Source organism: Diabrotica undecimpunctata, chromosome 1, assembly GCF_040954645.1.
Source record: "Diabrotica undecimpunctata isolate CICGRU chromosome 1, icDiaUnde3, whole genome shotgun sequence".
NCBI classification, from domain to species: domain Eukaryota; kingdom Metazoa; phylum Arthropoda; class Insecta; order Coleoptera; family Chrysomelidae; genus Diabrotica; species Diabrotica undecimpunctata.
This window is the reverse complement of record NC_092803.1, coordinates 141730342-141757056: the sequence shown is the minus strand read 5'-3', so window position 1 is coordinate 141757056 and position 26715 is coordinate 141730342. Positions and strand designations below refer to the sequence as shown.

General features: G+C 32.7%; 1 protein-coding gene across 1 annotated transcript; it reads right to left on the bottom strand.

Moving 5' to 3' along the window:
* Positions 1-330: 330 nt before the first annotated feature.
* On the bottom strand, positions 331-26715 carry mTerf5 (mitochondrial transcription termination factor 5). Its single transcript, XM_072520148.1, has 7 exons — positions 26506-26715; positions 26211-26439; positions 21580-21773; positions 13131-13432; positions 10127-10352; positions 9109-9361; positions 331-527 (listed from the first exon to the last, which is right to left on the bottom strand). Exons 1-7 carry the CDS (start codon positions 26609-26611, stop codon positions 338-340), a joined length of 1500 nt encoding a protein of 499 aa, XP_072376249.1. The 5' UTR covers positions 26612-26715; the 3' UTR covers positions 331-337.

Below are 26715 nucleotides of genomic sequence, written 5' to 3'. Positions count from 1 at the left end.
ATCGTCTGTACATCCATACAACGATCACTTTAGAAGTGAACAGAGTGTAATTCTGGTGAGAGCAGAATGAGTCCGGTATAGACATTGAATAAAGTGGTTGGAATATTTGATCTAGGTTGATGTCCACAACAGGAGCCGGCGCATGGGAACATAACAGCAATAAAACAGATTATGTTATATATTGTAGAATCACTAACAAATAGAAAAGAGATAAAAATTATTAAAGACAGCGTAAGTAAAACTCCAAGGTAAAACTAAATATTATTCTGACAAATATCAGAATCATAAAAAACAGTAATTGTTGGTTAGATTTAATAAAAACACAATCAGTTATTTGCTATTCTGTATTTGTACTTTTTTCCACAGATTCATTTTTTTTGCCATGCGTCCATATTCCATTTCCTGTAAAGTGATGTTCTTTTTCTATCAGATATAACATAAGATTTAATTTTTTAACCTGACTCAATGATTTATACTTGTAGTTTAAATCGTATTTTATCGTAGCATGTGCGCTTTGGACTTTATTTCTGAAAATAAAAATATTTATATAAGGTAAGAGAGCTTAAAACAATGAACTTATTTATTTGAAAATTCTTTTAACTTTAAAAAAATTAGAGTTGGAGAGTTTAACTTAATATCTTTCTTATAAAGTTAATAAAACAATGGTATTAAAGACAATAATAGAAACAACAGACTAGTTTAAATAACAGGCTTAATTTAGTAAGTTATGAAAATGTAGACTATCAGAAAAATAACTTCCCAAGAGTAGGGTAAGGGCCGGTAAGAGTGCGGACCTAGTCGATCAAGGGTTGTATCACAAAGTTAAAAACAAACAAACTCAAAATTTTCCAATAGCACTCTTTATTCATCCGACAAACAAAGTTTGGTTAACTAACATCAAAATACTTTACTATTATCTAACATGGAAAAAAATGTCATTTGCGTACTCTTGAGCTCCATGATGGTTAAGAGTGTGCATATAGTAGGTTAAGAGTACGCACCAAAAATCTTCTAAAGATACCAATAAAGTCACCTATAAATGCCTTTATATGCTGAAGAAGCCTCATGCCAAGATTCCTTACAAAACTCACACTGGATCCAACTATCATCAAACAGCTGTTCACATCCTGGACATATAGTTCTTTGTTCTTATTTTTCAATAGGTACATTGAATGTTCCATTATGTCAACACCTTCTTAAAGTGTCCAAGCTATACTGGTGTGGTACCCTATAATAAACACAATTCATGATAAAAATAATGTATAATAAAATATAACAGAATAAACATTCTACTCACACGTTTTATTATTTTGCGTAAGGTATTCATTTATCCCATGTTTCTTGCAACTCTCCTATTAGTCTTCTCTTCATGTAATTTTCTACTAACCTCTCATACCTGTTCTGCAGTGATATTCTACCTTTTCGTTTTTCCTTTATATTGGACCATGTCGTTCAATAAACAGCAATCCTGAAATTGAATTAACCATTTTACATTTCAGGATTTTATAATATTTCCCAATATAAAAGAAACTACTAAAATTTAACTAATTAGACGTTTACAAACTTTATGAATCTAATAATTAATATAACATAGGTGAAGGTAAATACTGTAGCCAACAACATAAGTTGCTGGACATCGAAGTAAGAAATGAAACTAAACCAAAATATCGGGAAGGACCACAAGAAATCAGGAGGTGCATGTTAAAAGATAAAAAAGAAGGTCAATGCAGGGCCAAAATAGTAGAAAAAAATGTGTTGTAACATGGAAGGAAGTCCTAATACAATTTGGAAGAAGATAGGCAGTACCATTAGAGATTTTACTATTGAAATACTTAGAAAATATATGCTCTTTAAAACTATAGGCTCGCCAAAAAGGAAGCCAAAGTAGCAAAAGCTAAAGCAGAAGCGTATACGATCCACTTGATACCAGGAAAGGAGAAACACAGATAAAAAAAAAGCCAAGACATAAGGCACAGAAAGCAAAAGGTTTTAATCAGATTATATGTATCCCAAATGCATATAAAAACAATAGAGGTTTTCGAACTCTGTTTATACCACAGAGTATTAAAAATAGCATGGACTGATGAAATTACAAATAAAAAAAGTACTGGAGAGGGTTGGTAAAGAAACAGAACTAATCATCACTATACAAACAAGAAAACGGGAATACCTAGGCCGCATGATGAGAGGACCAAATATGTATGAAACTTTGAGACTCATAATACAGGGAAAGATTCAAGGAAGATCAGTTGGCCGAAGGCATAATTCGTGGTTGAAGAATCTACGTGAGTGGTATCAATATGGATAGATTGATTTGTTTAGAGCAAGTTCAAAAATAAAAATAGCCATTTTTATTGCCAACCTCCGTAGGGAGACAGCACTTTAAGAAGAAAATGAAAACATTAAAATAATAATTTACGAAAGGGTTATCAAAAACAGATGGAAAAAATACTTTGACAGTTTATTAAATGAAGAATTTGACAGAAAACCAGTCGAGTTAACGAAGACGGTAACAGCAATGGTCACCAAAATAACAAACGAGGAAGTGGTGCACTTCAAAAAATAAAGAAAAGTAAAGCAGTTGCATCATATAATATTCCGGGGAAGGGTGAACAGCAATGGGAGAGACAGGAACAAGTTGGTTAATAAGTTTATTTAATAGTGTATTGTGTGACAGAAAAATTTCAGTACTGCTGAAGTGAAACTTCCATAAGACCAGCTATGATGTACGGGACTGAACGTTGGGCAATTAAAAAGAAAGGCGAACAACGAATGCATGTGTCGGAAATGAAAATGCTTAGACGGATGAGTAAAGTGACAAAAAAAAAGATAAAATTAAGAATGAACATAGTTCTAGATGGTTTGCGCATGTTCAACGTCGAGACGTTAATCATACAATACGAAGAAGTACTGATCTGTAGGGTTTTGGGAGAAATGGGAGAGGAAGACCAAGGGAGACATGGGGATGTCGGTAAAGGAAATTGATATTGGTATGACCCAAGATAAAAACCCGACACAGCATAGCGATGAAGGCAACGATAATGATGATGATTTAATTTATTTAACAAAAAGATAAGTAATTTCTGCTCGAGAAAGAGTAAGAAGGACTACGTACTTTTGTCAGAACCTGTTTTACGGAATTGCCACTAGATTTTAGTACCACACATACATAACTCTCTAGCTCACCTCATCGGTTAGCTAATGTATTGCAATTTACGATTATATTAAGAAAAAATACTTTAACTACTCTTAAAACTTTACACTAGTGTCAATTTTTGACATACAAAAGTATTTAAAGTATATCTTACCTGATAATAATCAGACCAATCGCAAAGTAGCAAGGATAGTATGACGTCTTCTTCTTTAGTTGAATACATACTAAAACGATACGCGAAATTTCTGCACTGTTGTTCAGTGCATACTCTTAACCGACTGCTACTCTTACTCTTCTTTACCACATACCTACCAAGGGCACTACCAAGAATACGCACTAAAAAAACTAGAGATGACGTCGAATTTTGTCAAAGCATATCTCTTTGGTTTCTTTTTTGGCAGTATTTCGGCAGATTTTATATTAATTTTGATCTTGTAATTCACTTGGTTTCTTGAACTGAAGCATGTTTGGGAATATTCTAGTGCACTATAATGACGACGCGATGTCTACGTCTAGAAGCAGACTTGGAGTAGGCGCAGCAACAACCTCATCCACTTAATAAATTCTTACAGATCAAAATAAAATTGAATACCAACTACCCGTATTTTTGGTCTTTTGGTCAACACAACCTTAATAGCAATAAGTTAAAGTACCTCAGATTCGCTGACGACATCGTGAATATAGCGAGCACATTCGAAAAACTACAAACTATGATGGATTAACTCGCGGACAGCTCCCAATACGTCAGCCTAAAAATAAATATGACAAAAAAGATCCAAAGTGCGGAAATCAGTAGAAGGGCAAGACGCATGGGCAGGATTTGGAAAACTCAGTTGGATACTTAAGAACTGCAAAATACCTCAATATTTGAGGAGCAAAGTGTTCAACCAGTGCATCCTTCCTATCATGACATATGGATGTCAAACTTGGGCCCTAACTAAGGCAAATATGAATAAACTAGCCACAACAGAAAGGGCAATCTTAGGTATACGACTTTCAGATAGAAATAGGAACGACTGGGTAAGATCAAAAACAAAAGTCGATAATATCACAACCAAAATTGCCAAACTCAAATGGATCTTCGCAGACCATACTGCTAGAAAACAGACCAATGTTGAAACACCACAATACAACATTGGAGACGACCAAGAGGAAGACTGCAGATGAGATGAATAGATAACATTAAAAAATAAGTTGGAACAAATTGGAAGTATGCTTCTCAGGATAGAGATCGATAGACTAAGATGGAAGAGGCCTGTGTCCAAAAATGGACGATAGAAGGCTTACAAGAAGAAAAATGCAAGTACCCACCGATCATATTTTTCCGACAGTAACTTTTTCATTTGTCCGAAAAATACCAAGGAGTTGTAGTTTATGGCGAGCATAATGCAGTAAAGACAACAAAATTATACCTTTACAACAGCAGTATTTAATTATTAACAATGTACCATATGTTATACTAAAGACTTCCTCAAGGAGAAAAGAAGAATGGATGAAGACAATTTAAAAACAAAGACAATAAATACAGAGAGATAAACAACGAGATCAGGAAGATGATAAAGCAGGCAAAAGAAAAATATTTTAAAGAGAAAGCAAAGAGATCGAAGACCTTCAAAATAAATATGATCTGTTTAACCTACACAAAAAAGTTAAAGAACTGGCAGGACTAAGAAAACAAAATCCCACTGGTGCACTTCTGGATAAACACGGGACTACTATAATACAGACGGCCGAGAAAGTACAAAGATGAGCAGAATTTATCGACGAACTGTTCAATGATGAAAGAGGAGATCTGGAGCACATAGAACTTACGTCAGAAGCAATAGGTCCATATATTACAAAAGAAGAAATATTAGACGCATTAAAAACAATGAAGAGTGGGAAAAGCCCTGGACCTGACATGCTTCTATAGAAATCCTAAAAATTCTAGATGAGAAGCACATTGATGTTTTAGTGACACTCTTAAACCAAATTTATAGTTCAAGCGTATTACCCAAAGAGTGGTTAACGTCGATTTTTGTTTGTCTCACCAAAAAGAAAAACGCAAGAGAATGCAGCGATTACCGCACCATTAACTTGATGTCTCATGTGCTAAAGTTACTACTAAAAGTCATCCATAACCGAATATATCACAAACTGGACATAGACGTTAATGAAATGCCTGGACGTCAATCAAGATATATACGCATGTTTTATTGACTATAATAAAGCATTCGATAAAGTACGACATGAACAATTAATGAATGTCCTGAAATCAAAGAAGATTGACTACAACGACCTCAGGATCATATCAAATTTATACTACAAACAGCGAGCAAAAGTACGTGTTAACGAACAGCTGTCAGAAGAAATTGAAATTAGACATGGAGTGAGACAGGGATGCGTATTGTCGCCAATTCTTTTTAATGCCTACTCCGAAGAGATCCTGAAAAAAGCTCTTGAGGGTGAAACAGCTGGAATAAAGGTAAATGGAGTTCCCATTAACAACATTAGATATGCGGACGACACTGTGATCTTAGCCGAAAATATTAAAGATCTTCAGAGACTGGTGACCAGTCTAGCGGAGTATGGAAGAGTACGGTCTAACAATGAACGTCAAGAAGACGAAATTTATGAGAATATCGAAAACTCGAAGAAATAACGAGAATCTTCTAATAATTGGAACCAACGTCGAAAAAGTGGACAAATATGCATATCTGGGAACAATGATTAACTCCACAAATGATTACATTCAGGAGATTAAAACCAGAATAGAGCAAATTTCAACAAAATGAGAAGAGTGCTATGTACAATGGATTTAAAATTGGAACTAAGAGTTAGGTTGGCGAGGTGCTATGTTTTTTCGACTTTGTTTTATGGAATGGAATCTTGGACCTTGAATGCGACATCAATGAAAAAACTGAAATCATTCGAGCTGTGGGTGTATAGAAGAATTCTGAAAATATCGTGGACAGAACACGTCACAAACAAAGAGATTATGAGAAGGATGAATAAAGAAATAAAAATGTTAAATACAATTAAAACAAGAAAATTGGAAAATCTCGGACATATTACACGTGGAGAGAAATACACCTTGCTCCAACTGATTATGCAGGGAAAGATCCAAGGAAAGAGAAGCATAGGGAGGCGTAGAATGTCATGGCTGCGCAACCTAAGAGAGTGGTACGGATGTACATCAAATGAACTTTTCAGAGCAGCCGTCTCAAAACTCGGAATAGCTATGATGATTGCCGACCTCCGCCGCGGAGATGGCACTTGAAGAAGAAGAAGATATGATATATGATTGTAGCTGCAGTTCTTTCTTTTTCAGAATATGGAGTCCCATATTTTTTAAAGGGCTGTGACTAACTCCAAGACAGTTGTCTCTGTGACATAGTTTTCATTTGTATCTTTTACGTGAAAAGACAAAGAGCAGGTGGACCTTAGCAACCCGTGCAATAACACAGACAAACTGCATTCACTGGTTCTTCTCGGTCTTAAAATATCCACAACAACCTTTAACACCAGCCATTTTGGAGATAATACAAACAACTGCAAGACTAATAATTAGTTATTATTATTAATAATAAAATAAATATTGAGTATTGTTTAACTTTTCTGCTGGCACCAATACCTCCTACTCTCTTTTCGTATGCTGGTCCCAATGTATAAAACAGAGATGTCGACGTTATCAAAATCGTTGAAATCATGAATTGAAATAGGCCAGCCGGTATATATTGATGGTTTTTATTATTTGCAATAGGATCCTCACTGCCTCAGACTTTCGAAAAATTTTCAGAGTATGTACTTACTACATTAAACTTTGTTTTTAACAAATCCAGCAGAGATATATTTAGTTTTTGACGAGTATTTAATGTCATCAATAAAAGATTCTGAACGCCAAAACCGTCAAAAGTTTGATATTGCCTATAATATTGCTGGACGTCAACAAACTAGGCCAAGAGACTTCTTAAAAAGTCTAAAGAATTACAGATTCAAAGAGGTCTTGGTTCAATTCTTATCAACTTATTAAGAAAATGACAATTTAGTACAAATAATTAAAACCAAAAAAATTTTTTTTTTTGGTTTTTAACTGTTTAAAAAGGCTGTTACTCTTATCAAATGCAGCAAGATGAGAAGTTGAATACGAAGTCATCACGAAGAGGCGGACACCAGGAGGGTTTTCCACGCTTCCAAAATTACACCAGGATCAAAATATTAATCAAATCTTCTGATACTGATTAATTATTTAGCTTAGAAACATGGATTAAAGTAACGAATCAGAAATTTGGCTGGCCAGTTCAACAAATAAGAAAAAAATACGAAATTATATTCGCTTTATGGTGGTTATATATTTACTCTGGAGCTTTAAAACTCTTAAACCAAATAGTTTGTGGAATAACACGTTGTAAAGTGGTGTATCTTGTATGGTTTGTGAAGCAGTAAAAATTCCATTGATGTTTCCATGTCGATAGCTGTTTTTTTTAATCGAAATGGCATCTGATACACAAAGAATATGACAATAAAGTGCCTTATGTTACACTGATCTTAGCTAAATAGTCTACATATTCATTATCTTTCAGTCCAATATGTGCCTTAACCCAAATAAATTTTATATTGAAGCCAGAGTCTGCTAAATGCTGGAATTGATCCTTTATTAAAAATATAGAAGGATTACTAAATGTTTTGGACAAAAAGTATTTTTTATGTTCTAACGAAAGAATTGATGTTTTTTTTTAATATAAGTGTTTTTAAAATATTTCAACACTTCGAGTATGGCCAATAATTCCGCCGGAAAAATTGAGAACTCACTGAGAAGTTTTTACTTGAATTCCGAACCTGCTGAGGGCAAAAAATAAGCACAGCCAGTCCTTTCTATCGATTTAGAGGCATCTGTGTATATACCTGTGCCATCACTGTAGAAGTTCAAAACAGATAAGGAACTAAGAATATTGCTGCTGATACTGTTGTTTTCACTATATGTGGGTATTATTACTTCAGTTTTATGGAAGAGAGCAACGTAGTCTAAGTTTTTGCCTACTATGGTCAATTCCTTTGAAAAAATAGGATTGTTTAGTAAAGCAGTGCACAAAGGCTTCAATCTCCCGCTCAATCTCAACCCCAAGATTCAGACTCTCATCATATGAAAGCTTTACTTCCTCACATCAAAGGTTTCACGGACAAACTCGCCAAAATCCTCATATCAAGAAGAATAAAGACAATATTTACCCCCCGACAAAAACTCTCATCTCTTGTCCGATTAATCAAAGACAACATTCCAAATGAACAACACGGAGTTTGTGAAATTTCTTATGAGTCTGCCTCCGATCTTACATAGGCCAAAACAATCGAAGAATCCAAAATATTATGTATGAACATTTCTTCTCTGTCCCCAATTCCGATATAATTTCATCTCTAAGTCAACACCATCTTCATACAGGTTACAAAGTTGATTTCGAAAACTCCAGAATCATAAACCCCATCCTCTTCTATAAACCGAGAATTATCCAAGAAGCCATAGAGATTGAAACACGGCCGAATTGTCTTAATAAAAGAGATGACGGCACCCGGTAACCTTCGACATGGAGAGATCTCCTAAATAAAACATCGTTCACTCCACCTATCAATCAAAATCCCACCGTTAGGAATATTCACGCCAACCTCCACCCAAGCGCCACATCAGTGAACCACGTCATCATCGACGGTATAAATGAACCGTCCGACCTCCTTAGCAGCAGTAGTAAACCGTATAGAGTCTGGGGACTCAGGAGACTAAGACCCCGGAAGTCCTGAAGAAGACATCAGGCAGGATGTCGAAAGCTCGGCATGGCGAAAATCGACGCAGTTCAACCCGGAAGCCTCGTTAGTTTATTATTCGTTTTGTAATAATATTAATTTAGGTTTAAGATATATATATATATATATGACATTAAATTCCCTGAGAGATTGATTTATTTTTATGTAAAATAACTTACTTTGGATAGAGAATAATGTATAAAACGTTGTATATATGTTCTTTAGAAAACTTTTCAGATTTCAAATAATCGTAAGTTTCCTGCATGTCTATCAGTGGTACTTGTAGGTAAAAAGGATGGCATTGTATCTTCATTTTCACTTCTTTCATAGAGACAGAAAACAGCTTCCTCAAATATTGGAATAAATCCCTTTGCTTATTTATGTCCTTACCTTCTTTTACATATTCCTCGAAAGCATCGTCTACATCACTTTCTGTAAATGAAAAAGGAAATGATTACAAAGTATATTATTAGGATACCTTCTTTTTCGTATTTTTAGGGAAAACACATGTAGACTAGATAAAAGGTTATTTTGATCACACAGCAACTTAAAATTTTTTCTATACCTTATATCTGTGTTTATGATTTTAGGATAGGCTTTAAAGCCTGCTGTCGAGCCCGTTTTGGATACAGGACTTGCTTTAACTGTCCAAAGTTTCCAGATGTTTGAAGCTACGTTGTTTTTCTTCCTAGTTCGATTTTTTTGTTCGTTCTTGGTTCATTATTATCCCACGAAAAGCTAATGAATGACTGGTGTCTCACTGCAGAATTCCCTTATCGAGAGAAGTCTAATGAAAACGGCTAGTACCAGGAGTTAGGCCGTCCTTAGCTCCACCCAGTCGTGCTCACCTCACAGAATAACCGACCACACCGAGCATGAAAAGCCTTTACATTACGACAAGGCGTCACGCCTCTCGGAGTGATGAAAAAATCTTGTTTGCATACGAATGTAATCGAAGTTGTTTCATAAGTACCGAAAATTGTTTATTCGTTGGCATACAGACACCAAGGAACACATAGAGATTTATATGTTACTGAAAAGTTTAATTGTTAAAAAGGCTTACAAACCGCGGCAGAAAAGCATGTTATATTGATGCCCTAGCCCCATGCGACAATCTTTAAATGCTCAACACAGTATACCTTCTTATCGCTTTTTTGCTTTGCACAAAAAATTAGTTACAAAATCTAAATAACTTACTTAAAATGGTCAATGGAACGCATCGCAACTGCATTTGATGTAAAAATGATAGTCTAGTTTTCGCTCTATTATGATGAATTATTAAAGAAAGCACATTTGGGTGAGTTAGTAAAATTTTAAGATCGGGGTGTTTTTCGATTTCCTGAAGTCTAAGTTTTACGGTTTCGGGCGATAACTGGAAAACATTCGGTCGTTTCCTTATTGTCTCATCTGGTATATCAAATTCCTAAAAACATTAAAGAACATTAGCTAAATTAGAGACTGATACAATATTAAGATAGAACCAACAAGACTTGTAAAAATAATAAATGAATGCAAACGATATTGAGAAAGAGGGAGAAACGACATTTAGGAATAAATGGATGAAACGTATTGAAAGTAGGAAGAGGTAGAAATAATTACTTGAAAGATCTCGCTAAAGGTTACACTTTGATATTGCCCTCCTTTAGATAAGTGGTATGGTCGTTGTTAAAGATGGCGAAAAATTGAGTATCTCGATTTCTAAATATCTTTGTTATATAAATAGTTTGACAGCTTGAACTTCCACAAAATTTTAACATGAAAATCTTTGTACATGCAGTAACGTCAAAGGTGACGATTATTTGTTTTATTGTGCACGGATTCGATAAATTGTTTACTAAATGCAAATAAATAATAAAATTATTCAGATATTGAAAGAATCTGAAAGGATATACTGTCCTAGTGCTAAAAACAAAAACAAAAATTAAGCCACAGCACAAAACATCTTCTAGAGGAAAGAATAAAACTTAGAGAAAATCAGAATTATAACAAAAATGAACTAAGAATCTTGAATAAGAAAATTAAAAATGAGGTTAGAAAGGACCTGAGACGATATAATACGATGAAAATAACTACATTAATAGAAGAAAACATAAGCTTGAAAGTACTCAGACAGAATATGTACATTGGAAGAAAAAACATCCACACAAATTTTTAAGGCTCGAGTGGATCATTAAGATAATTAATCAGAGATCTGACATTTTACCGAACATACCAGCCAATAAAGTTCGAAGGTTAGTGCAATAAATGAAAAACAATAAGTTCCCTGGAGGCGACGAAATAGTGGCAGATGCCTTGAAAGTGGCTGGAAAAGGATTATGGTAGGTATTTGCTAAACTATTCGGTAGATGTCTACAGGAAGCAGTAACACCAACTCAGTGGCATAACGCAAAAATTATCTTACTTCATAAAAAAGGCATTGCTACCGACCTCAGAAACTACAGACCCATAAGTCAACTTACCAATATTTATGAACTATTTACAAAAATAATCACGAAACGATTAGAAAATAAATTGGAATTTTATCAGCCCACAGATGAGGCCAAAGAACTTTTAAATCAACTCTACCTTTCCTCGCTAGAAGGGGGATGGAAAATAAATATATCTAAAAAAATTTTATTTAAAAAAATTCGTTTATAAAAGGTATATTAATATAAAAACCCTATCGGGCTACATCACAGAACGTTTTCGGAATAACTATTCCATCATCAGTGTTATCTGGATTTACATGTTTAAAGCCATTAAATATGTGGGCAAATGATGTTTAAGTTATAAAAAAAATTGATCACATGGTAACGTAGGAGTCCACTGGGGTTGCTAGTCCTTAGACCAAGTGTTTATGAGGAGTTAATAGCAACTAATATCATCAGTATGCATGTATTCAAATTGTATTCAAACAGTTTTTATATTGGTGGAGATACGTGAACGATATACTGGTATGCTTTAAGGAACTAACAGGTAACTTGACAAATTCTTATCGTATATTAATTCGCTCCATGGTCATATTGAATTCACAATAGAATTAGAATAAAATCAATCCATAAATGTTCTAGATTTAAAAATTATGCACAAACACGAGTGCTCCGTATTTCATAAACCTACCCATACTGACACAACTATACACAATTCATCATCCCATCCTACGCAACATAAATTGGCAGCCTACCATAGCATGTTACATAGATTAATAGAAATTCAGTAATACTGATGATTCAGAAATAACAGTAAATAATGGGTACAACGAACAAACAATCAACAAAATTTTAAAACAAAAACTACATAAGAAAGCCCTGAAATTAATATTTCCACCACCAAAGAAAAAACCCAGTACATTCAGCTCGATTACATATACAGGCAAGATATCAACAAAAATAGCCAAACACATAAAAAAGAAAGGAATAACACCAGCTTTTAGAACAAACAACAACTTAAGCAAATATATTAAGAACAAGGGCCAAAAGAAAAAAAACACTTACACAGTGGTGTATAGAAACTTACATGTAGCGACTGTCTAAAAACTTACATCGGTCAAACTGGTAGAATTTTTAACAAACGTATAGCAGAACACAAAAGGGCTTTCAATAATAGAAAAACCAATTCTACGTACGCACTTCCTTCTAGACCATAATCATTATTTTAATGACCAAATAATTCACATTCAAAATAAAGGCCTTAAGGTATCTTTATTAGAATCTATGAGAATCAACAAATTAAAAAATATATATAATTCTGAATGACCAACTTGAGACAAACAGTTCTCCCCATCCTTAACTTATTCAGTTAAAGACAATAAAGTGTAAACGCATACCAAAAATAGATCAGTTGAGAAAGGCACTCTGCCGAAACAGCGTAGTCATAACAAGTTATAATAAATTTTGTGTAGGAGTTGAAAACAGAAGTTTTCAGTGTTTTATTGTTATATAAAGAAACATAAACATAAAGGAATTATTTCTACCTGACTTTTCCTCAACAGGGCAGGGATTATCAAAGGCGATGCAGCAACCATCTTTCGCTAACTGACTGCTCATCAGTGAGCGAAAAACAGTCACCATCGTAATCGTATTATCTACCACAGTTGCATAGGAAACGTTAAAAAACAATAATTTCAGATTGCAACCTCTAAACCCCTAAAATTTTACAAAATACCAACCACCTATACTGAATAGCCTATACTGAAAAATATAAAAATATATACAAAACTTACCTTTAAGATACCATAAATTTTTATAATATTTTTTGGAGAAGACGTAATTAATTTTGGATACCTCCTCATCTCTATTCTCATATCCATTCCGGCTAAATTCGATAAATCACGAAGAGTTGTTTCTGGATAAGTCGGATAGTTACTAAGCAAATATCCATACTTTATAATTTTTTTAGGTCCAATGCCTAACTCTTCAGCTAATCTAATGTTTTGTTGTATTACTTTAAAACTTTTGTTTCTTATCATTTTGTGAACACGGAAGAGATTCTCAACTTCCTCTTTAGTTATGTCTAATCTCAACACTAAAAATAGTAAGAAACATAAAACAATTTTATGTTTTGATTGTACTAAATTTTATAAAAATATCGGCCTACCCATACTCTTCTTTGAACCGTGACAAACACTTATGGTTTAGGCACATTATTGGCTGCAATTTGAGATAGGGAACTCAAAGATGGGTCTGAATATTTGTAATCAGAATATTTGTACACTGTCCAGCTATAAAGACCTGGACAAATAAGTGAGAGGAAAAATACAAAAAGCCAATAGACTGGCAGGATACCTTAATAACACTATATGGCGAAACAAACACATTAACACTGAGATGAAGTCAAGAATTTATAACGCCAGTGTAAGACCAATAATGACATATGCCTCAGAAACAAGACACGACACAGCCACAACACAAAGGCAACTGGAAACGGCAGAGATGAGAGTACTGAGAAGAATTACCCAAAATACGCTGAGAGATCGAAAGAGAAGTGAAGTCATTAGAAGAAAATGTAACGTACAGTGTATAAATGAATAGACACAAAAAAAAGAATGGAATAACCACATAGCAGAATGGGGGAGACCGGTGTCGTCAAAATAGCAAGAGATAAGTCACCAATCGGCAGAAGTATCGGACGACCGCGCAAAAGATGGAGTGACAACCTTCCATAGAGGTATTAATCCGCCAATGAACAATCAGAATTGCTTATAAAGAGGAAGAAGAAGAAGAATATTTGTATTAAGTCTTGTGTTTTCTACGTAGCAAGGTAATAACTGTTTCCTTCTATTCCTGTTACTTACTTTACTTTATCGTGTCCGGACATATCATTCATAAAATTTCGGCTCAGTATGGGCTACGTCGGTTCCATTTTTGTTGGCGAGCCACAAATCTTCGAGGGTACATCGATGAGGACAGTTTCCGCATGTACGAAGATGTTCCATATTCTGTGTTTCTCCACAGTTCACATCATCTATGTCTATTTTTCCCCATTTTACCATTTTGATTTTACTGGGGCAACCCCAGTTCTTATCCTATTCATAATTTTCCACGTTTTAAAGTCTAGGGACTGGCCGGTCCATTGAACCTGGAGAAGAGGAAAATACTCAGGCGGTTCATCCTGCACTGTTCCAAGGAAGCTTTTCCTAGATTTTAGTCGCTTTCATGGTGTTCGAGCTTTGTATAAGGCATGTATTTGAGAGTGGCGTTGGTTTCATGCACCCCGTTACTATCCTGCATGTCTCATTTAGCGCAGTATCAACTTGTTTGGTATGGGCAGATCTGTCCCAAACGGGGCACACATATTAAGCAGTTGAGAAACACAGTACCTGTGCCGTTGTTCTTAAAACGCCAGGACGTGCACCCCATTTACTTCCTGTTAGCTTTCTGAGTATGCTGTTCCTAATTGTTACCTTTCCTCTCGTTTTTATGCAATATTATCTGTAGGTGAAAGACTGGTCCAGAGTTACTCCAAGATATATAGGTTGATTTGTGTGTTCTATTTCTGTTGTAAGTAGGGTATTATCGCATCTAATATTGACTGAGTTTGCATACAATCTCATGTAGCGTAGTAGATGTATATAGTACAGTGGCATGACGATGTGGAGTACAATGCATGTGTTGCTCGGCTAAGTTCGGATCGAAGCAGTTGCTACCATTTTTGTAGTGTAGTAAGTGTCAAGACACCTCTTCGGCTGTGTGCCAGGTTTGTGCTTGTATAGTTATGGTTTGTTAATAGTTTTTTTGTTCAGTTATCAGTTTTTTTAGCTAATTCAGAATGTCATGTTTTTAAAGATGAGTGGACTTGGAAATACTATTTCATGCTTTATTAAGGATAAATGTTTGTAACGAAGTTGTAGTTGTTCAAAGAATTCAACTTCTTATGACACTTAATCAAAAAGCATAATAACGTCACTTATGAAACTATGGCCAGATAAAAAAAAGGATAAAGCAGGAACTCTAAGTAAAGAAATATCAGGTCAGTATAATATTAAAAAAAAGTTATTCTCAAAAGCTACACATCCCAGATTTTGAGACAGTAAATTTGTCTCGAAAAACAATTACTTCTAGAATTAAAAGCCGTTTTTCTCACAACTAGAGTCAAAGTTAAACTAGTTTAGATTCTGTTCTTTTGCATTGAATGAGAGTATGGACATAACTGACACAGCTCAGTTACTGATAGTTGTAAAAAATGACAATTTTTGTGTTACTAAAAAATTAGCTTACATAAGTTCATTATATAAAAGGATCAAACATTTTTCAAGAATTTCAAAAAACTACCACGTTTTTGAAATTACCTTTGATTAATATTTTTAAAATTACTACTCATGTAGCACAGAATAAGATAGGGACGAAATCTGGTTTTTAGTCATATTTAAGGAATCATTTTCTGGGAACAAAGTGGCATTTGTACATTGTACCATACATCGAGAAGCTGTGTGTAAATCTGTTAGACATGAAACATGTATTTGATGTTGTTATTAAGCTTGTTAATAGCATTCGCTCATGAGCACGTAAGCATAAACAATTTCGTAAGTTTCTTGACTCATTTCAGCCTGAATATTCTGATGTACATACGTTACTATACTAAAGCAACATGGCTCAGTGCAAAACGGGTTTTCGAACGAGATTGGGATCTAAAAGATAAAATAATCTCTTTCACGGAAGAAAAAGGAATGGACGAGGGTAAACATTTGAAAGATATTGTATGGCTTACTATATCTCAGTCGCATTAATAAATTGAAACTTAAACTCCAGGAAAAAAATCAAGTAATCTATGATATTTTGGTTTATATCAGGAGTTTTAAAGTGTAATTGAATATATTCCCCAAGCTAGTCAAGAAATGTTTATCTACGAATGTTTACCTGTTAGGTGATTACAATATGCCGAAGGCGTTGATGAGTCCAATGATAAGTATGGGACAGCAGTCCAGTGTTGTGAAGCAGAGAGGAACTGCTTCAGGGGGACTTAAATCGTTTATCAGAGTGGTGCCAAAAAATTAAGCTATATTTGAATATCAATGCAATTTTATAAGTTTCTGGGTGTAATTTTTGATGAGAAATTAACTTTTGTCGATCATATTAATTATATATCAATTAGGAGGTCAAAAATGCTGGGCTATATTACTAGAAATTCTAGTTTTTCTCTATTGCAACCACAATAATGGCCTATTGTTCTTTGGTCACAACAGCTTGCTGGCATTATTACAATTATAATAATGTAAGCATCAAAACAAGACTAAGCATTTAGATCTAAAAAATTAAATGTGAAAGGAATATTCACATCAGTACAAAAATGTTTGCAAATAGGTATTTTATGAAGCAAACTTTTCGCATTTTAGTTAGTGTGTCTAATCCAAAGACATACTTGTTATATGCTCAGTATATTTTGAGCTAGCATATTCCAGCAGGAAATTTGTGCTGAATACATTGATTGATGTATGATGAAGTCAAGTTTCATGTGAATTTTTTTAATTTTAAATTATTTCTAGTTTTTTGAAAACAAAGTAGTATTTATTTTCTTTACATTAAACTAGTGAGAACAGTGCGATTTATTCTGTACGTAACTGTTTTTTTTTAGAGGAACTTGTTGCTCTGTACAGTATAAGTAATGAATAGACTTCGGCAAATATGCAAATAAAAATGTAGAAAATATGCGCATAAATATGCACGTGTTTACCCGAAAATATGCAAATATTTTACAAAATATGCATACAAATAAATAAAAAAATCGTAAAATAGTAACAATTTTATTAAAAAAAAAAGTGTACATAACTAAATATTTCCTACTATTCATTAAGATTTACATTTATTTTAAGTAACTACATCATTTTTAAGTATGAATAAACTTATTTAGAATTATGGTAACAATAAATGACCAAGTGGTGTTCAAAATTTTCTAACAAAAACTTGTGGCTTCTGTCTGAGTACATATATTTATATATGGAAAAACTTCAACATCAACTGATGTAACGGGAGCATTTTTCAAACTAACCAAAACATTTGGTTCTAAATTAATTGTTTCCGAAATATTTCCAGCTAGAACACTGACTACTTCAGAAAGAATATGGTAACCTTTATTTTTTTCCATAGTAGCTTCAAATTTTTTTAAAATATCTTTTCCAATATTACCTCTAACGTTCCGACAACATGACGCAAATTCTTTTATTAATGCTGTACTTTCGAACAATGACAGTTTTGGTGATTCTAACTGAGTAATTGTTTTTTGAACAAAACTAAAATTTGATTTTATAAATGAAAGTTCTTGTTGAAGCAAGTTACTCTGAAAAGTTTGTTTAGAATCCAAAAGAGATTGGGAACTTTCATCTGTTAACGTATCAATTATGTTCTTTATTTTAACAAAATGATCTGCATAAAAATTAGCTGCTTCTAACCATGTTCCCCATCGCGTTAAAATAGGTTGTGGTGGAAGAGGAATGTTAGGTAGCATTTCTTTATAAAGTTGAATTCTTATAGGAGATTTAAGAAATACTTTTTTGACACTGGATATCATGGTATTTACAAGAGGAAACTTTTTTCGTATTTCCTCTGCAACTCTGTTTAATCCATGCGCTACACAAGTAACATGTATTAAATCTGGGAAAAATATTTTTAAATTTTGTCCTGCTTTCACCATATAAGGAGCAGCATCCGATAAAATAAGCAGTAATTTATTAGAAGGAATAGTTGTCGGAAGAAAAAAAGTTGCTAATGTTTCTTGTATAAAACGCGAAATTGTTAAAGCATTTGTTTTCTCAAGTTGCTGGCATGAAATAAGATGAGATTTTGGTAAGGTATCTTCTTTAAGAACACCAATCAATAAATGAGCAATATACTTTCCTGAGGAATCAGTGGTTTCGTCTACAGATATGTAAAAATAATTATCTGCAATTTCTTCCTTAATATTAATTAACACCGACGAGTATAGCCCGTTCACATTATTTCTTCTTAGAGACCGATCACTTGGAACATTAAGTTTGCAATATTTTTTTAGAAACGAACTAAAATTTACATTTGCTAATTTTGAAAACGGTATGTGTGCAGACACTAATGCGCGACACAAGTCTTCATTAAAAGTTTCTTGCTCATCTAATTTTTTTGAAGTAGATTGGAAACATTTAGCCATTGAAGTTTGATGTTTTCCTCCTATTTTTCCTTTTTTTGCAATGTGTGAAGCAGTTCTCACATGTTGGTCTATCTGAAATTTCTTCTCACATGCTATCTATAAATAAAAATAAAAACCATTATTTTAACCCAACCTTTAAAATATAAAAATATACAAGGTGTTTTTGGTTAATCAAATAACTGGTTTGGAAAAAAAAACACTCGCTAAGTGTTTTAAATGCAGTATTAATCCACAAATTAGTTTTTGTTACTAACCATTAGTACATCATATAACTTATTTTAAAATTCAACAAAAGGTTTTTTTTGTTAATTCAATTACAATAAAAATAATTGTGTTTTAGAATAGCTGACTTCATAAAAAAAGTAAAGGTGAAAAATTTTTCTAAATACACACCATTGTATTGTACCATGGACAATTTTTTCTCACTAAAGGAAGCTATTTTTCATTTAAAAACAACCTACGAGTACTAAATTTCAAGTAAATACGTTTATTGGTTTTAAAGTTATTGTTGTTATTAACTAAAAGAATTTAATTTTTTTTTAATTTTAACACCCTGTATCTCGAAAAGTAAATAAGTTTGACCCCTCATTAACTATATCGTTTTGTTCAATTTTTCGAGAAGTATCTACAGTCAAACGTTGTAAGTGTCATTTGGAAACACCCTGTATGTATGAAATATTAGATATTTAATAGAAAATATTAGATACTTACAATTTTGCCACAGACTGAACAGTAGATTTTTCCCATATCCATAGACAGCTCTTTATAAGGTTTAATCCAAGTTGAAGCACTGGTTGTTTTAGGCATTATAAAATCACAATCTTCCTTTTTGTTACGCACAACGAGTGTTTACGCTTTGAATATCAAAACAAAAATGATTTACAAATCTGAGCATCAAATTAGAAATGTTTAGGTACCTAATTCAATAAACTGGGAGATTTTGAAAAATCAATAAATTAGGAACAAAACTATTAGCCGTTTACCTGCTGTTAAGATACAATAAATTGTAGATAGATTTGGGGATTAGATCATAAAATGCAAATGAGCGAACCCTTAGCGATTATCCAATAACTGAATGCCTCAGTGACCGAGACTTTCTAAGAATGTTGAGGGCTACTTAAATTGATCTTCTTTGAAATTGTAAATGTTTTGTACCTGTAGAGATTACGTACTTAGATCATTTCTTGATTAAAATGACTACAAAATTTTATACAAGAATTGAAATAAATTGGTATGTTTAAAAATTTTCAAATACAGTATAAAAATCTGAACTGTTATGCACTTTATGCAAACTTTTATACAAATATGCCAAAATATGAAATATTTGCATAAAATATGCACAATATGCAAAATATGCAATATGCATATTTGCCGAAGTCTAGTAATGAATAAGGGATCAAAAGTTGTATTTATAGGCAAAACATCTGTTAATATTTTTTTAAAATAATTGGGATTTAATTTATGAAAAGGAGCACACCGGTACTGCTGCTTTAAACAAAGTTCCTTCGTAAATATATGCAAAATCTTAATAGTGTGCATCCCAGAGACCTTGTTTTTTGGAAGAAACATGGATTTATTCAAAGTGAAATAAAACAATTTCCTGGCAAGACAACGTTTTATAATTGTTCACACTGGTTCTACGAAAGGATTTGTTACTATAGCAAGTTTATTATTTTGCTCAAAATTTAAAATCGCTGATTATAATGTGGAAATGAACAATGAAATTTTCACTAAATCGATATTTGAACAAATAATTCCCAATTTATAAGAGCCATGAGCAATCATTAATTTTGATGGATAATGCTCCATATCACAGTATTCTTTTAGAAAAGCAACCTCCCACTGTTTCAATGAGATTGCAAATTATTACCTGGTTGACAACAAACAACATTAAGTGTGACACAAAAATCACAAAACTTGAATTATTACAAATTGCAAAAATGAACAGAAAACAGAATGTGTATATAATTGATACTCAGAGAACACAGCCATGAAGTGTTGAGACTACCTCCTTATCACTGAGTATTCAACGCTATTGAATTAATTTTGGCAAACTGTAAGTCATATTATAATAAATATATTGGTAGAGATGGACATTCTGATTGTGCTGTTATACATGTGTGGAAAGAGGCACTAAATCAATGTAACACAGAAATTTGTGAAAAATGTGTGAGACATACTCATGAAATTATTAAAAAGTGGTATATCTGAGACAAAAGTATGGTTAACATTAACATTCAACCAATCATAATAGACACTGGTAATATCCAGTGAAGAAATTTTAAATTTATGATTGTATACTGAGCTTAAATCAATATTTCAAATATTTTTTTACCCATTTCAAAAGTTTTCTATTTTTCAATTTATTTTACATTGGTTCTTTATTTGCATTTTGTTGTTATGTGAATTTTTGTAGGTTCCTTTTTTTAATCTAGTTTGATACCATGTGTAAACTGCATCTAGTCTTATTATGTTTATTATAGTTTTAGTCATTTTGTATGAATAATATCAGTTATGGGACTCTTAAGTCATTAATTAGTTCTGAAAACTATAGTTAACACTAAATAAATAGAATGATAAAGACGATGGGGTCCAAGGTAGATTTCTATTCAGTTTTTGGATCTTAATAGTTAATATTCTCTCTTTATACAGCTAGTGTGATTTTGGCATTATAGCAGGGTAGTCTGCTCTCCCTTGGGCCTATAGTATACAAGGAAGGTAACAGGACCAGTGCTATGCCTCAACTGTCTACTATTACCTCTGGTTTTACCAGATGTACTCAGCTTATTCAGGATGAGTGCCTGGGGCCTGTAGATATTTTAAAAATATCTAGATGTTAAAAATCTTAAATGTCTAGAAGTTAGAGACACTCTACTATCTGAGCTAAGCAGCCTTGTTTTTTTTGGAAAAGTTCCTATCCCATCTATTTGCTTATATGCAATGAAAACGCTTCAATTTCTAATTACTCAGTTTAAATATTTATTTAGATGTTATTGGACAACCTGTATGATAAATAGCAAGTAAAATAGTAGTTTAAATGTAAGGTAAATACTTACTTAAGAATGTTTTCAAAGTATGTAAATGAATATCAGTCCATTTTTGTTCTTCACTGTGCATTAGTTTTGGTATTCTAGAAGAAATACTATTATCTTCTATAGAGGAACACAAGTTTTCTTGTACATCTACAGTTAAAGGTATTAGTTTTATAGATTTCAAGTAGTGAACAATTCTTTTCATGTATGTTCTGGCCCTAAAAATAAACATAAATATGTATAAACAAAAATTACACAGCCAAAATGGGCACAGCATACCCTTGAATTAGACTAGTCATAGGCGTGACCAGGTTTTTTTAGTGTAGGTTCCAATGCTGAAAATCGCACCCCCCATATACTTTTTATTAATTTGCAACAATGATATATTCATATATGAAAAATAGTTTACAATTTTTTTAAATAATTTTTTAAATTCAAAATATATTTGTTTGAATAGTAAATTTTGGAAAGGCGTTTGTTATACAGTAGACTCCCTCTATAACGAGAACTGAAATGACAGACTAATTACCTCGTTATAAACGATCTCGTTATATCAGACAATAATAATACTGTGAATACATATGAATCTGTAGTTTTCTAAACCATTAACTTCCTATAGTGAAGCCATTCGGAGCAATATAAGATGCTAATAAATATTGTTTGAATGGCGTTTTTGAAAAAAAGTTATTTACTTTTATTGTCAATGAAATATATTAAAACATAAAAGAGTTGTTTACTTTTATTATCAATGATATACGTTAAAACAAAAAATCTGTACTTATATTTTTTTCCAACTACATAATGTATAAAGCGTATTTTCAAGGATAACATAAACTATTGCTTCTGCAATTTTAAGAGCTCTGTCATTTTTAACTGCTTTAAATGGTCCAGTATCATTCTATCATATATATTTTCTAAAGATGTGAAACAGTTGTATTTATTCATTGTAAAGAAGTTTATTGCGGACTGCAGTTAAGTTTATTGAGTGGCTGTTTGAAAAGGTATTTATTTATAGCCACGACCGGACCAAAAACGTAAAAAACACGTTTTTGGATCTTATTTTCTCTCGTTATAACCAAATTTGCCTCGCTATAAACGGTTATAGTTCAATAGAAATTTCACGGGACATCTAATGTATCTCGTTATAAGCGAAACCTCGTAATAACCGTGTTCGTTATAGAGGGAGTATACTGTATTAAATTATTGCGTGATGATAAGAAAAATATGGATGGTCACAGTCACATAAATAAAAAATACATTAAAAATTACACACACATTACAATACCACTCTTTGCTAAAATGGTATCATTTTTTAAAATTCATCACCTACAGTATATTTATCAATATTTAGTACAAGTTCTTGTTTAACAGAAGGCACCATTAGATATTCCAAACAGTTTTGCAGCATTTTCAATTGAAGTATCGATTTTATTAGGCTCGTTTTAGAAAAACTTCTTTCACAAGTACAACTTGTTAAAGTATTTTCCACCTAAGAAGACCACTTTGCAATTAAATGCTGGTAACTTTATTACTAGCGGACCAGATAAGCGGCGATATATTTTACACTACTTTTATGTAATAACATTTTACTGCTCTGTTGTTTCAATCAGCACTGCTCAACAAGTTATCGTTTATTGGTTTTAATATTTTATTGCAATAGTACGAGTACAGAAGATTTATTTAAACAGTGAATTTATTACATGTTAATTTTTTTTAATTTTCTTCTGACGTATCATATAATGTAGGTTTGCCCAATAATCAAAGTCATGCCTTTACAAGAACATATTATTTGAAAAATAAGGAGTACCATGTGTCATAATAATTGTAATCTCCTTTATACACACTTTAAACATTTGTTTAGTAATGTATTTCTTAAATCCACACAATCATTAAAAAATTATTCATGCTATTTAAGTAAAAATATCTTTCTGTTAACGACACTATTATCGACAAAGTAGATCAAATTCAAACTTGTCATCATATTACACTTCTGTTTATCGCTAAAAATTAATTGATGGTCGTGCGTTGTATTGGTGTTATTTAATAATTTAGCAAAATACATAATCAGCAAAAATCTTATTTAAAACATGCGAACGGTTTTTGCAATCACAATCAATGCAGTGTTTATGCTTGTTTAGCATTGGCTGTTAAATAATTTGTGTTCAATTGTTTCGTCTGTTGTACAACCCTCGACCTTTTTAGGCTGTAGTAATTGTATATAAGTACCTATATACAACTATTAGCACTATAGTGTAGTGAAGCAGTATTTTAAAGTAAAATGAGTAATTTTGAAGAAAATAAAATACAGTCGAAACGTAGAGAAGAACGGCGTTTAGTTCTGAAATGGGTCCATTGACATCTATTGTGGCAGTTCAGAAACGCACATTCGATGCTTGCGGTATCTCAGAGAGGACATTCCGAAGAATTAATAACATGAGTGAGGATGAAATAAATAAAGTAAGCAAGAGAAATCGTCCACATCCAAAAACTTTAGATTTGCACCAGTCAATTAAACTTGCAATTCAAAATATTATAATATAATATGTATAAAGCCAAAAAACATGTAACAATTAGTGCTGTGTTACAAAAAATAAAAGACAAGGAACTGTGTGATATTAGTTTAACAAGTTTGTGGAGAATGCTGAAACATTTAGGTTTTCGATATAAAAAGACAAATAATAGACAAGTATTGTGTGAACTCTCTAATGTTGTTTCATAACGGTGGCATTTTTTAAGAAAATACATGAACAATAAAATGTCTAATAGTCCGAGGCAAGTTGTAATTTTTTAGATGAAACTTGGATTGATTTTCGCTAAAGGAAATATGTCAAAATCATCCTAGCAAGATGGCACCACAAAATATTATTCTTCTAGTCTTTCCATTAATGGTAAAAGCTACATTTCTACTTCATGCTGGAAATGATGAGGGTTTTATTCCCGACGCTAGTTTAATTATTTCGTCTACAAAGAATACAGGTAATTACCATGGAAATATGGATGCAAATGTTTTTGAAGAATGGTTTGAAGAAAATTTGTTAAAAAAATTTGAGCGGCCATCCATAATAGTGTTGGATAATGCATCCTACCACTCAAAAGTAGAAGAGAGATTTCCTTCAAGCAGCTGGAAAAAAGAATAAATAAATAAAGTTGTGGTTGACAGAAAAGAAAATTTATCACAGTGACATATTTTTAAAAGTCGATTTACTTTAAAGGTATGGAGAGAACAAAATTCAAAAGAAATTTGTTACTGACCAAATGGCTCTTAAATATGGCCATAAAGTTTTTCGACTTCCTCCCTACCATTGCCACTATAATGCAATTGAGTTAGTTTGGGGTATAGCCAAAAATTTTTATGATAAATTTCTTCTTCTTCTAATGGCACTACAACCCTTTGTGAGTCTTGGCCTGCTTAACAATGTTCTTCCATTCTGCCCTGTTGGATACTTTCCTTCGCCACTGCCTGATGTTCATGGTTTTAAGATCCCTCTCTATGTAGTCTATCCATCTTTTACAGGGCCTTCCTCTTGTTCTGTTTCCTTGGGGCTTCCATCTCTGGACTACTTTTAAAGCTCGATTATCTGGCATTCTTTCTAGGTGACCAAGCCAGTTTAGTCTTTGTGACTTTACAAATCTGACAATATCTGCGCTCTGCATTAGTTCATCCAGCTCGTGGTTCATTTTAATTCTCCATGAACCATCGCTGCATTGGGTTGGTTTATGATAAACATGCATCCAAAACAACAGATGACGCTAGCATTCTTAGTTTATGGAAAGAATCGCTAGAACAAATAAAGGCAGAACAATGGCAAAATTGTATTAGACATACGGAAGACATAATTGTTAAGTCTTTTCAAACTGAACAAGTTATAGATGAGGTCCGGCTTCTAATTATTCGGATAGAAAAAAAATTCAGATAGTGACGACTCTGATAGTGAAATATTAGACAGTGAATAAGACAAATCGTTTGCTAAAAAGAAGTAACAAAAAAGTGTTTCAGGAATTCAATTCGCACTTTGTGGTGTCTTTTAGTTAAACTATAAAGTACCTTCTGTCTAATTACTGGACTGCATACTCTCAATAGCTTTGGTATTAATTACTGGACTACACATGTTTAAACCTTTTGTTTTGCTGAAAACTCAAAAGTGATTTAGTGCCAATTTGTTTCAAGGTTACATTTATTACAGTGTCTGCAGAAAGTAAAGTATTGGATGTGTTTTATTCAAATTTGGACATACCAGCAACTTGGCAAGTATTTTCCAATTTTACTGCATGTAAAACCATAGGTTTAATTTTTACTCTATGCAAAATAGAGACTTATAGTTAGTTATATAGATCTTGATGAACATTTGATGTTAGCAAATAATTTCGAGTATTTGAAATATTCCGTCCCACTTCTTTTAAAATGCCCTGTATATACATATTATATTCATTTTATTTGCCTTTGATACAGTAAAATCCAGTATTATTACTGAACATAAAATACAGGAAATGAAATATTTTTACTTTTCAAGCGATCGGAATTAAATATTAATGCCTCACTGTTTGAGGCCCACTAATCATATCTGAATTGCATATCGACCGTCATAGGGTAAAAGGACTTTACAGGAATTGTGTTTATCATTCTAGAACTAATAAACACTTGGCATCATACTTACTTGGATAAAACTTGTGGTGTTATATCATGAAATCCTCCCTCTTTAAGCGAATAATAATGTTGTTCAAGCTCAATAGGATAAATTGTCAATAAGTTAGGCACTTTTAAGATATCAAACTCTGAGTAACCTAAACTTTTACAAAAATTTATACTCTGAATTAAAAACTCTCCATCTTTGTTCTGCAACTTATTTTTTTCAACACACATTAGTGCTTCCTTTCTTGAAACACCTAAAAGTTAAATATTTTATTTTTTATATGCATTTTAAAGAATATTAGAATAAAATCAATAGATACCTATTAAATCTGATATTATTTGGCAATTGACTTCAGCCTGGGTTGACAACAGTTTAAAATACTTTATATTTTTACATCCGCATATGGTACTAGTTGATTTAAACATCTTAAAATATAATTATACATAAAAATAATATTTATTAAAAATAAAAGACATTTGTTATGATATAACTTCAGAGTAGACAAATAACAGAGGTTAATTTCAGGGAA